The 11,602-nt window shown below is 38.9% G+C and overlaps 3 protein-coding genes across 3 annotated transcripts; all 3 read left to right on the top strand.

The window, feature by feature from the left end:
- Positions 1-1,276: 1,276 nt before the first annotated feature.
- LOC17890275 (transcription factor bHLH48) lies at positions 1,277-5,055 on the top strand. The gene is made up of 6 exons (XM_023784972.1): positions 1,277-2,190; positions 2,280-2,393; positions 2,481-2,546; positions 3,650-3,718; positions 3,819-3,890; positions 4,641-5,055. Exons 1-6 carry the CDS (start codon positions 1,726-1,728, stop codon positions 4,812-4,814), a joined length of 960 nt encoding a protein of 319 aa, XP_023640740.1. The 5' UTR covers positions 1,277-1,725; the 3' UTR covers positions 4,815-5,055.
- A 325-nt stretch (positions 5,056-5,380) lies between these two features.
- Positions 5,381-6,034, top strand: LOC111830977. Its single transcript, XM_023784109.1, has one exon. The coding sequence runs from the start codon at positions 5,418-5,420 to the stop codon at positions 5,760-5,762; it is 345 nt and encodes a 114-aa protein (XP_023639877.1). The 5' UTR covers positions 5,381-5,417; the 3' UTR covers positions 5,763-6,034.
- Positions 6,035-7,571: 1,537 nt separating this feature from the next.
- On the top strand, positions 7,572-11,361 carry LOC17890238. Its single transcript, XM_006293732.2, has 8 exons — positions 7,572-7,884; positions 8,320-9,221; positions 9,331-9,580; positions 9,664-9,873; positions 9,950-10,123; positions 10,212-10,397; positions 10,495-10,611; positions 10,700-11,361. The coding sequence occupies exons 2-8, from the start codon at positions 8,419-8,421 to the stop codon at positions 10,988-10,990; spliced, it is 2,031 nt and encodes a 676-aa protein (XP_006293794.1). The 5' UTR covers positions 7,572-7,884; positions 8,320-8,418; the 3' UTR covers positions 10,991-11,361.
- The last annotated feature ends 241 nt before the right edge of the window (positions 11,362-11,602 follow it).

The raw sequence follows: 11,602 nt of genomic DNA on the forward strand, positions 1-11,602 counted from the left end.
ATACAATGATGACTGAAGAAAGAAAAAAGGTAACAAATTGTTATCTTAAATGCTTTTAGAATCTTTAACTCATATAAGAGGACACCTATACCGAGCCACGAAAAAATTGCAGTCCTACTAATGATTTATGTTTTACAAGTTGTAGCTGTAATTAAAAAGAGGTTAAAACATGTTTTGGAGGAGCTATGATCTTATTAGTAAGGTGGACGTATTTATCATGTTTTTTTTTGCTTTGGGGATATGAATTTTGAATTCAATTGAGAATTGCCATAATTTAGAATTTTATTCAAATTAAAGGAGGGAAGAGACGATGGAGAGAGTGGATGGTGTCAGTGACAAAGTAACCAACCGACAAAGTAAACCACACACAAAGATTCATTTTGAAAAAAAAAAGATGCCCACTTCTGCTCTAATCCTATTCCGTAAATTAAAACACAAGAGAGAAGTCGTAATAATTTCCAAATTCAAGCAACATAAGCAACGTATCAAATGAATATATATCACAGATCTTTATCAAATTAGGAATTTATCACATCCAACTTTTGTTCATAATTAAAAAATAATTACTTTTGGTAAAAAAATAAATTACAATCTCAGAACAGCGAGCACTGTAGGCTTGCAGTCAAAGCACGCAAACATGTTGCCGTTTTTGGTACAAACACTAGGACTCCCAAATCCCAATCCGCTGAGTGAGATGGGCCAAGTTTAGGAATCTCATTTAACGGTCCATGTGGCCCAATATTAAATTCGCTAAAATAGCCAAATTTATAGATCCAGGTCCAGGCAACTTAAAATGATCGGTGAGGGGGATGGGTACGTCTTGTCGTTTTCAGAATTCGAGTGTGGCACTCTGATATACATCTCACAATAGTGAAGCTCACTTATTTGTTTCTTTTTCCCATTTCAGTAAATAAGAGTAAGGCTGAACAACGACCTTGACTAACAAAATATAAAAAGGGTGAACAACGAAAGTTATTCGTTACTTCTAAAAGGGTAAAAATAAAGAAAGTGAATGAGTCACTAATCAAAATGTATCTTATTTATGGCCACTAACTATATAGTAATGACTAATGATGACCAGTAAAAAGTAAAAACCACAAGAACGAACAATAGTGACCCCAAAAACCATAAGTATTTTGAAAGAAATTACCGAACGAAGCCCAAAAGGCCCCCATAAGGCCTTTACCGTTGGGATCCAATGAAAGAAAGCGTCTTTCTCTCTCTCTCTCTCTCTCTCTCTCTCTCTCATCGTCTCAGAGACACCATAAATGGATATTCTCTCTCTCTCTCTCTCTCTCTCTCTCTCAAAAAATGTGGCTTTATTAACAGACGCACTCCAAAGCTAACGTTGCTTTCTTCCCACTCCAAATGGCTCTTCTTGTGTAAAGCTTTTGCCTCTCTCAGAACACACCCACAGACTCTTACGAAGAAGAAGACTTTCTATCTTCAGGGAGCTTTGAGAAACACAAAGAGAGAGATAGATAGATGGAGAACTATTTCATCTTATTCCGCCATTGATGCAACCTCTGTTTCTCTATCTTACGAAATTCAATTCCCCTTTCTGCTTTCTCAATTTTCGAATTTTCCGAGTCGAACGATTTCAAGCTCCAAAAGAAGCTTCTTTTTTTAACTTGAGCGAGTTTGATCAAGTCGGTCGGTTCTGGTTTTCTCTGAATTTCAACTCGGTCAATTCCGGTTTAAGCGTGATATTTTGTTTTTCCTATTATGGATCTGACCCATGGTTTCGGAGCTAGATCCGGCATCGGTCCGGTGACCGGACTGGAATCGCTCAATTTCAGTGACGAATTCCGGCAATTGGTGACAACGACGCCTCCGGAGAATTCCGGCGGCTCTTTCACGGCTTTGCTCGAGATGCCCGTGACTCAGGCTATGGAGCTTCTCCATTTCACAGATTCATCGTCTTCTCAGACGAACATTACCAAACTCGCCGGGGATATCTCTCCTCATCCTTTCGGGACGTTGACTTTTCCTTCTAACTCGCTTCTCTTGGACCGCGCCGCTCGTTTCTCTGTGATTGCCACTGAGCAAAATGGATATATCTCCGGCGAAACTCCCAGTTCTAGCGCGAATCTGGACAGAGTCAAGGCCGAGCCTGCTGAGACCGATTCAGTTTCGGAGAATCAGAATTCGAAACAGAACCAGAACAAGAGGAAAGAACGCGAGAAGAAGGTGACTGATACCAATTTTTCACAATCAATTGAGTGTTTATTAAAACTTAACGAGATTAGTTTCTAACTCCTTCTTTCCTTCATTTCTAGGCTAAAAGCTCGATGAAGAAGACGAAGAGCTCCGTAGAGGAAGACAAGTTGCCATATGTTCACGTTAGAGCTCGTCGTGGTCAAGCTACTGATAACCATAGCTTAGCAGAGCGAGTAATTCATTCACATCTCACAAGCATGGTTTGTTATGTTGGTTTAAATTAGTTGCTACGTTAATCAATCATTAATTCTTGATGATAGGCAAGAAGAGAGAAGATAAACGCACGAATGAAGCTGCTACAGGAACTGGTCCCAGGCTGTGATAAGGTTTGTCTTTAGATAATTGACCTTTTAATCAATAATTAGATCTTCATTTGTGCTTAAAGACAGAATCTTTCTTTATTAGACCAACCCCCAAAAAAGTGATTTTTCTTTTCCTATAATTTGAAGATGTGGTTTGATAAAGGGTTTAAATCCTTCCCACTTTCTTTTTATATGAAAAAATTTCTAGTGCTAAATTCCTCTTATATGAAAGAAAAGTTTTGTGGTTTGCCAAAGACCAAAACCACTAGTTTGGTAATTTCACTGCCTTGAATATCTTAACTCCATTTTCGTGTGGGGAATAATATCTCACGGGTCACACAACCATTTAGGTAAGCTAGTAGTAATACGGAAGTGAGGTGACATTGTTCAATAGATTCTTGTTTCGTCTTCCCAAAGGGTATTCATTGAGCTTGAAGCGTACTCCATAAATGACGATAATGGATTTCTGATGTGGGAGTGCTAGCTGGAGTGTTCCCTTAAGGTTTTGGGTAGAGGGGACATATTTTGGTGGATAGATCAAGGTCAGACTGTGTTTTGGGGTCCATGTTTTCGATAATAAGTGGCAAAAGTTGCAGGCTTTCTATGGAGGGTGAGGAGAGTAGTATCGTCTCTAATAAGTTTGGTATCTATCAAGTAGAAAGAGGGTGAGGAGTGTAGTATCATCACTAATATTGTTATATGCTTTGAGTCCCACAATACCTAATTGGTTGGAAACATGATGTGACACTCCTGCAGACAGCTAACTAATCTATAGATATCTTGGAATTTAGCAGCAATTATTGGTGGAAGGAGATGATGATAAGTGACAACTCTTTAAGAGTTTGTCAAATTTGTGGGGTTCTGGGACTTGATTGTTTATTCATGAAATCTTGAGAAATTCCTGGAATTTATGTTTATGAAGGAGAGATGTTGCTCTGGTTCGCTTTTCAGGCAATATTGTGTTGAAAATAGCAGAGTTGTTGAGATTATAGAAGCCGTTTACATGCTAGGACTAACTAATAATTTTTATAACTAACATATACTGCTGCTTAGTAACTCTTTTGCTTCTAAAAGTTGTGGCTTGTTCTTCTTTATGGTCTGACTTACCAGAAAGCTTTGGCCTGCAGATTCAGGGAACTGCATTGGTTCTGGATGAAATCATTAACCATGTGCAATCTTTACAGCGTCAAGTGGAGGTAGGAATTTTTTTTGTTAACTGAAATTAAGATACTGTAATAACCTAAGGAATGTGTGATTGGTGCCACAATGTCACGCAACTGCTGTTCTTCTTTGCAGATGCTATCTATGAGACTTGCTGCAGTAAACCCCAGAATTGACTTCAATCTCGACACCATATTGGCTTCAGAAGTAAGTATCATCTAATCACATAGGAGAATTGAGGTTGCATGTGATCTTCTTCTACAAAAATTCTCTTCAGTTTAATATTCAATATAAAAAGACCTCCCTTTGACCATGTTGCCCGTTTAAGTAACCAGAGGGATTATATTTTTGAGTAACATTTTTAGTTGCATCACAAAAAGAGAAACTTTTGGGTATTTATTGATCCAACATTAATCAACCCTATTCTAGACTAGGCTTAAAGAAGAAGAACAACGTGGGGAAATAAATACACAGACCTTACAGAAATGTAGTACAAACAGAGAGATCAAGGATTCAAAAAAGTATTTTGAAAGGACTCATTAGTCCTCTCAATTATATCATACAGAGAGAAGAAAGTGGTCAGAAACACGGACCACCTTTGCTCTGTGGTCTATGATACTGTCTTTTTTTTATATCCTTGCAGAATTATTTTTCTGTGGGTCTCAGTTTTAAGTTATTGTTGCTTCAAGTTTCACCTATCTAATCTAATAGTAATCAACTTTTGTTTGTCTGCAAATAATTTCTTATTAAATGACCCTCTTCTTTTACAGCTTGTGCACCATTTAAGAACCAAGCCCCATTCATTAAAAACCTTGTTCATTTAAGATAGATTACAGTACAAGAGAGCTGGCCTGTTGACTAGATAGAGAATATAGGATGTTGAATTAGTCATGTCTAAGTGAAGCTGATATGTTTTGCGAGTTGAGTTGATGATGGAAGTCCAAATCTCTTTTGCAGAACGGCTCTCTTATGGATGGTAGCTTCAATGGAGAGTCCTATCATCAGCTGCAACAATGGCCTTTCGATGGCTACCATCAGCCTGAATGGGGAAGAGAAGAAGATCAGCATCAAGCCGATTTCCCAATGGGTTCAACGACTTTACAGCCAAATCAGGTGAAAGTGGAGCTCTAAGTTGGAAACACTTTGACTGCATGCTTGTGTATATATATAAGAGACATATATCTCCTAAAGTTTCGATTGTTGAATTAGAGGTAGCATAAGGTTATGATTTGTTTCAGGTCTCTTTGTTCATGGCCTTTCTATGTAGAATTCAGAATGTTTCCTATATAAAAGAGAAGTATATGAAGATTTTATGTTACTGTGCAAATACGATGTCATAAATTGAATAAGCCAATAATCATTAACCGTCTAAGGTGCCGATTCGATTTTGCCTTGTCTAAATAAGAACCGAACTGACCGAGAACAGAACCGAAATCAATCGAACGACAACATTTTTCAGCGAAACCGAGAATAAATTGAGAAGTGAGGATACCAAATCATACCGGACATAGAATAGAGTTTCAGAAAACAAAATCTATTAGACCGGATAATCTAAGTTGAAATCATAATATAAGTTCCAATTAAACCGACGATATTGATAAACCAAATTGAATTTCTCGGTTTGGTTCGAATTAAACCATTTTGTAGGTCGTGGTCGTATATAGTTGGACACTTGACAAATCTGAGTATTTCCTTTTCCTTTTGCTTACAGCAGAAAATATCGGAACCAAAGCGATGCCGTCGACGCAGTCCTTGACCGTCGCAGCGAAGACGCTACGAAATCGGATCTTCTCCAGGTCTGGATCTACATCCGCCGGTCCGAGTCGGTGGGCGACGCCAGGTCATGAGGAGCGGCCTAAGGGTTACTTTATGAACCGGCCTCCTCCGCCACCGGGACAGTCGCGAAAATGGGAAGATTGGGAGCTTCCTTGTTACATCACCAGCTTCCTCACAATTGTTATCCTCGGCGTCGGACTCAATGCCAAACCTGATCTTTCAATCGAGACTTGGGCTCATCAGAAAGCTCTAGAGCGCCTTGAGATGGAGAAGCTAGCCAACGCTGGAGATTCCTCCGATTAAGCATCACCGTTGGATCTCCGGATGCTTGATTTGGTATGTCTTCTTCCCGGGGATTTGAAGAGTTGTTTTTTACCCGTTCAATGACGATCACGAAGACTGGAGAGTTAGGGTTTCGTTTGGCCCTTGAACTTTGTTTCATTTCTCCTTTGTTTTGTCGATAATGATAATGTTCATGAAATAAGTGTTCTTTAACTGTTTAAACGCAATTGCCTTCACTCTCCACTGCTTATTACACTTCTCAAATTTGGTCACTTTGATTTGCTCGTTTCTCAGATAGTTGGATTTGACTCGACTATTGATTGCTCCATTTGTTGAATAAATCGTTTAAACGTGAATAGTATGCTGACATTGTGTGGTTCTCGTCCTAAGGTTATGCCTTGTTTATGTTTGGTTTGCTTATTGCACTCTACGCAGTGCATACTGATTAGATAGCTAGTTGACATTAGTCAGTTCTGAATCTCTTCAGATCATCTTTATACTTGCCTTTTTTGTGTAGTTATTAGTAGAAGCTGATAGTATAGCTGTAACTAGGGGATAGATTGTTTCTCTGTTTCATAGACTTTTGCCATTCTTCAAGAAGGCTCTTTAGTAATGATTTCCGTCATGATATGTGATTATAGCTTTGTGCAGCTTGCACATTGAGTTTTGATAGGCTATAAAGTAGTTGAGTGGAGTTCTCATGGTGTCGACCATTGATAGATTCAGCACACTAGATTTCAGTTTCTTCGATTGCGGTGTTTATTAGGATTTTACTGCTCATTGCATCAGTGTTGGATGTTTGAATTCTGAGCCTTTTTTCAAATACTTGGGTATAGCATGAGGAATGTTGATCTTGATCTTTGGAAGGAGCTTGATCAATTATATTAGGATAAGTCTCGAGTTGGGAGTCGATGAAAGTTTCACTCAGGTTCAGGTGATCAAGGGGTAGAAAACATGAGAGCTATCTCTAATCTTTGCAGGTTTTTAGAGAAAATCCTTTTGACCAGTGCCACTTTTTGATTACTCTTGCTTCCGAATCTTCTGATTAGTTTCCTTTGGTGTTGTTGCTCGATAATCTTCTTCTCTTTAAGCATATAGAACTTGAATGTTGTGTCAGCTCTTTAGCAAGAAGTGATGTTTCATCTCATCCTCTGGTGTCATGCATGACGATTAAACAATGATAGAGTCTAGGATTAAACAAGCTCAGTACCCTCCTTGCTGGCGCACTACATGATAGGTTGGTAATCCAAGCAAGTTATAGCTTAGTTTGCTGTTTGCTTTACTTGAGCAATCTGGCGCTCTCAAATTGCATCACATCGGGGAGGGCTATTGTAGTAATTCATTCTCGCTGTGTAAGTGTCTCCCGAGAGTATGATTCAGAGTAACACTGAAACGATTAGGCTCCGGTTAGTAAATGAATACGAAAACGTCATCATTTCACATGGTCTGAAGACCCAAGAAAGAAAGAAGAGTCCAGTGTCAAGCCATGTGAAGAACCTTTGTCCTCTTATCAGTTTTCCTCTGTACATTAGATGTTTTATTTCGTAAATTTCAAATTCAAGAAACATAAAAGAGCAGCACTCGTAGTCGTATGTAATTTGATGTCGGTGTCGGTGATGTCAGTCAAATGTTTTTGGGACGAAAGGAAAAAGGACACAACGGTCATTTAAAAGAGAAGCTACATTTTTTCTAGTAATGTAAACCGGCTATTCCCGGTAAACACTCGAGCCACCGACACAAACCTCCATGGGTCACGACCACGATTACAGTCCGTACCGAACACGATCCATGTTTTTTTTTCTTTCGTATATTTAAAAAAGCGCACCCTCCATAACTTCCCGCATTCGGATCTTCCCATAGTGAAAGAGAAATAGAGAGAGAGAAAGTAAGTAGCATTATTAAATGGATTACAGATAAAAGACAGGTAATCGTAGTGACGCAAAAGATAAAGACAGGTGAATCTCATCAGTGACGCAAATCTGAGAGTAGACTTCACTCTGAGTAGATTAAAGCAACCGGTCTTGAAGAGGAAGACAAGCGAATCGGGGGTTTCGTAATGATTTCGATGTGAAACACCACTTTCTCATTCTCTTCTTCTTCTTCTTTCGACTGTTCTGTTTCCTCTGGATATTTTCAGTTACTGGTAATCTTCTTTTCTTTTCTAGTCCTCATGGTTGGTTTCATATGCTCTGTTTCTCTCTATCACTCTCTGAAACTTAAATGTTTTTGGAAAATTCAATTCCTGAGTTTTTTCAAAATCTAATTAATTTTGTCATAACTATAGTAACTCAGACAAAATCAAAACAATTCTTATAAATCCGTATGTGTGTATGCATTCATTCTCTATGAACAAAAGTTGGGACCCTAAATGATACTGTAGATTCAGACAAAACGTAGCAAGTACCAATTATGTCATTTTCCTCCTCCATTATTTCTTGTCGTTTCAGGAACAAGAATATATCTTATCTAGCTGTATTTTTTGTTTTATCATTTCGCTCCTCTTGCTCAACCAATATCTAAAAATTTATCACTGTTTGAGGATTATCACTGATTTTTGTTTTCTTTCTATTTCCTGTAGGGTTACACAAATCTTTCTTGGATTGCTTTATCGCTTGAAGGAGTTTTAAATTATTAGATTGTGGGATAACTGCTGCTTTGGCTGAATTGGACGAGTTTCATGATGAAGGCAAGAACAGCTAACAATAACAATGTCCAGTCGAAGCGATCTACCAAGAGTGTAAGGAAAGATCAAAAGCTGCAGAAGACGAATAGCCAGAAAAAAGCAGAACAAGAGAAACAAAAGGACTTGGACGCTAAGGAATTGTCTAGTAACATCTCTACAGTTGCAAGTGATTCAACCACACAGTCAGATCCCTCTGAGGCTTACGAAACGGTAGATGTTCGTTACTTGGACGATGATAGTTGTGCCACTGCCTCTGCAGATGCTCATCAAGTATCAGATTCTTGCAGAGTTGTGGACAAAACGGAGAAGGAGCATAATTCTAGTGGATCTGTTTGTGACTTGGAGAAAGATGTTGATGAACAAGAATGTGAAGATGCAAACATTGATAAGGAAATCGATACAGATGCTCGAGAAGGTATCAATGCCGATGTATGGGAAGATGCTTCAAATGGTGCTCTTAGTGCTGGAAGTGAGAGTGAGGCGGCTGATGTAAAAGAGAATGATGGGGGGAACTTTGAGGAAGGATCTTCGAAAGAGAAGATTGGACATCTAGAGACGAGAATCGAGAAACTAGAAGAGGAGCTTAGAGAAGTTGCTGCACTTGAGATCTCGCTCTATTCTGTTGTGCCTGACCATTGCAGCTCTGCACACAAGCTTCATACGCCTGCTCGGCGTATTTCTAGAATCTATATCCATGCCTGTAAGCATTTTACTCAGGGAAAGCGTGCTACGATTGCTAGAAACTCTGTTTCTGGTCTTGTTTTGGTTGCTAAATCTTGTGGGAATGATGTTCCGAGGTACGCTTACTATTTTTGACACTGAGTGAAACTTCAGGATCTTGGTTCTTCTCAGTTGTGATGTAAGCAAATGTCTTCTTTTTGCTGTCTCTTGGTTCCCATTTGTTAGGTTGACCTTCTGGTTATCAAACATCATAGCTCTAAGGCAAATAATTTCGCAAGCGTTTGGTAAGTCTCGCATTACACAGATCTCAAATGGGAGTGACCATGGTGATTCAGGCAAGAAAACAAACCTGAGATGGAAGAATGGTTTCCAACAGCTTTTGGAGGATTGGCAAGAAACTGAGACATTTACTACTGCACTTGAGAAAATCGAATTTTGGGTATTCTCTAGAATCGTTGAGTCTGTTTGGTGGCAGGTACATACCAAATGTAACTAAAATGAGCTTCTTAGTTTGTGTATGTAGCATCTCACTTTTGTTCTTCTTCTCATGTCTTTAAGGTCTTCACTCCTCATATGCAATCTCCTGAAAACGACTCATCAGTCAGTAAATCAAATGGGAAACTGATGGGACCTTCCTTGGGTGATCAGAACCAAGGGACCTTTTCGATAAGCCTATGGAAAAATGCTTACCGAGATGCTCTGCAACGGCTTTGTCCTATGCGAGGCGCAGGACATGAATGCGGTTGCTTACCCGTATTGGCTAGAATGGTAATCAGATTTTCCATTTGTTTCAAAATACAAGAGCCAAGACATAAGAATCATATCCTCATTTTTCTTTAAACAGGTTATGGACAAGTGTATCGGTAGATTCGATGTAGCCATGTTCAATGCTATTCTGCGCGAGTCAGAACATCAGATTCCAACCGATCCTGTCTCTGATCCTATCCTTGATTCCAAAGTGCTGCCTATTCCTGCTGGAGACTTGAGTTTTGGATCAGGAGCACAACTTAAAAATGCGGTAAGCAACACGAAACAAAGTTCATATTTGAATACATTTGATAGTTTATAATGTTGAAAAATCCACTGACGAAATGTTTCCCTTGCAGATTGGGAATTGGTCTAGATGCCTCACTGAAATGTTCGGCATGAACTCTGATGATTCTTCAGCAAAAGAAACACGAGACAGAGAAGATGATCACGTAGAAAGTAAACCCTTTGTTTTACTAAATGAACTTAGTGATCTTCTTATGCTCCCAAAAGACATGCTTATGGAAAGATCCATTAGAGAAGAGGTTTGTTTAATATTTCTCTCAGTCACTCTTTTGTCTCTTGGTTATTCCCATTGCATTCACGAGCTTTGTCCTTACTTTATTGGTTTCTTATAAACAGATGTGCCCATCAATCAGTCTTCCACTCATCAAAAGAATACTCTGCAACTTCACACCTGATGAGTTCTGTCCTGATCATGTACCTGGTGCCGTCTTAGAAGAGCTCAATGCTGCTGAGGTACAATACAAATTTTGGAATCTATATGTACTCCCAATCCAAAACTTAAAACTGTAAACATCATTTTTTTTTTTGGTTATATTTCCAGAGCATTGGTGATGGGAAGCTATCAGAAGCAAGCTTCCCTTATGCAGCTTCCTCTGTTTCTTACATGCCTCCTTCGACCATGGATATAGCAGAAAAAGTTGCAGAGGCTGCAGGAAAATTGACAAGGAACGTGTCTATGATACAGAGAAAAGGATACACGAGCGACGAGGAGCTTGAGGAACTGGACTCTCCTCTTACATCCATCGTTGACAAGGGGAGTGACTTTACTGGCTCAACGACTTCAAATGCAAGATATAAGCTTCTACGAGAAGTGTGGGGTTTATTTGAGTGATGATAGGATTGGAAAAGATTTCAATGGACCCTCTAGATGATCTGCAGAAGAAGATGGGACGATTTATAATGGTGGCTTCAGACAAACCCTCTCCTACCAATGGTCGTACTCGTACAAAGCCAGTAAAGTTAGCAGTTTCACTCTATGTTTCTTTCTGCCGATATTATATGTTGAGATAGGATCATCTTTGATTGATGGTTGTAATTTTTTTGCATTTTTATGATATCGTGATAGAAGCAGTTAAAAGCTACACGTATGTTATTTTGGATGTAATTTTTGTTTTTTTAATTCATTTTCAAATCTTTTCAGCATAAAGGATGCATATATTGTAACATTGTTTTCTTGAGTTGAATAAGTTTAGCATTCTTTCATTCGGGGAAAAAAAAACCAGCTACACGTATCATATCCTTTAAGCCACTCATTCAACACAATGAAAGAAAAAAAGAGAAAGATAAAAAGGGATGTATCATAGAATCGAAAGAGAAAATATGACATAAACAATTAAATCGCAGCAAATCTAAGTCCACCTTCACAAGCCTGAGAAGGTAATGGCACTTGTATCCAGTTTTATTGCCTCCATGTAGTGACGCACATGGAGATTGACAAAGTCAA

The sequence above is a fragment of the Capsella rubella genome, unplaced genomic scaffold, assembly GCF_000375325.1.
Source record: "Capsella rubella cultivar Monte Gargano unplaced genomic scaffold, Caprub1_0 scaffold_4, whole genome shotgun sequence".
Lineage (NCBI taxonomy): Eukaryota > Viridiplantae > Streptophyta > Magnoliopsida > Brassicales > Brassicaceae > Capsella > Capsella rubella.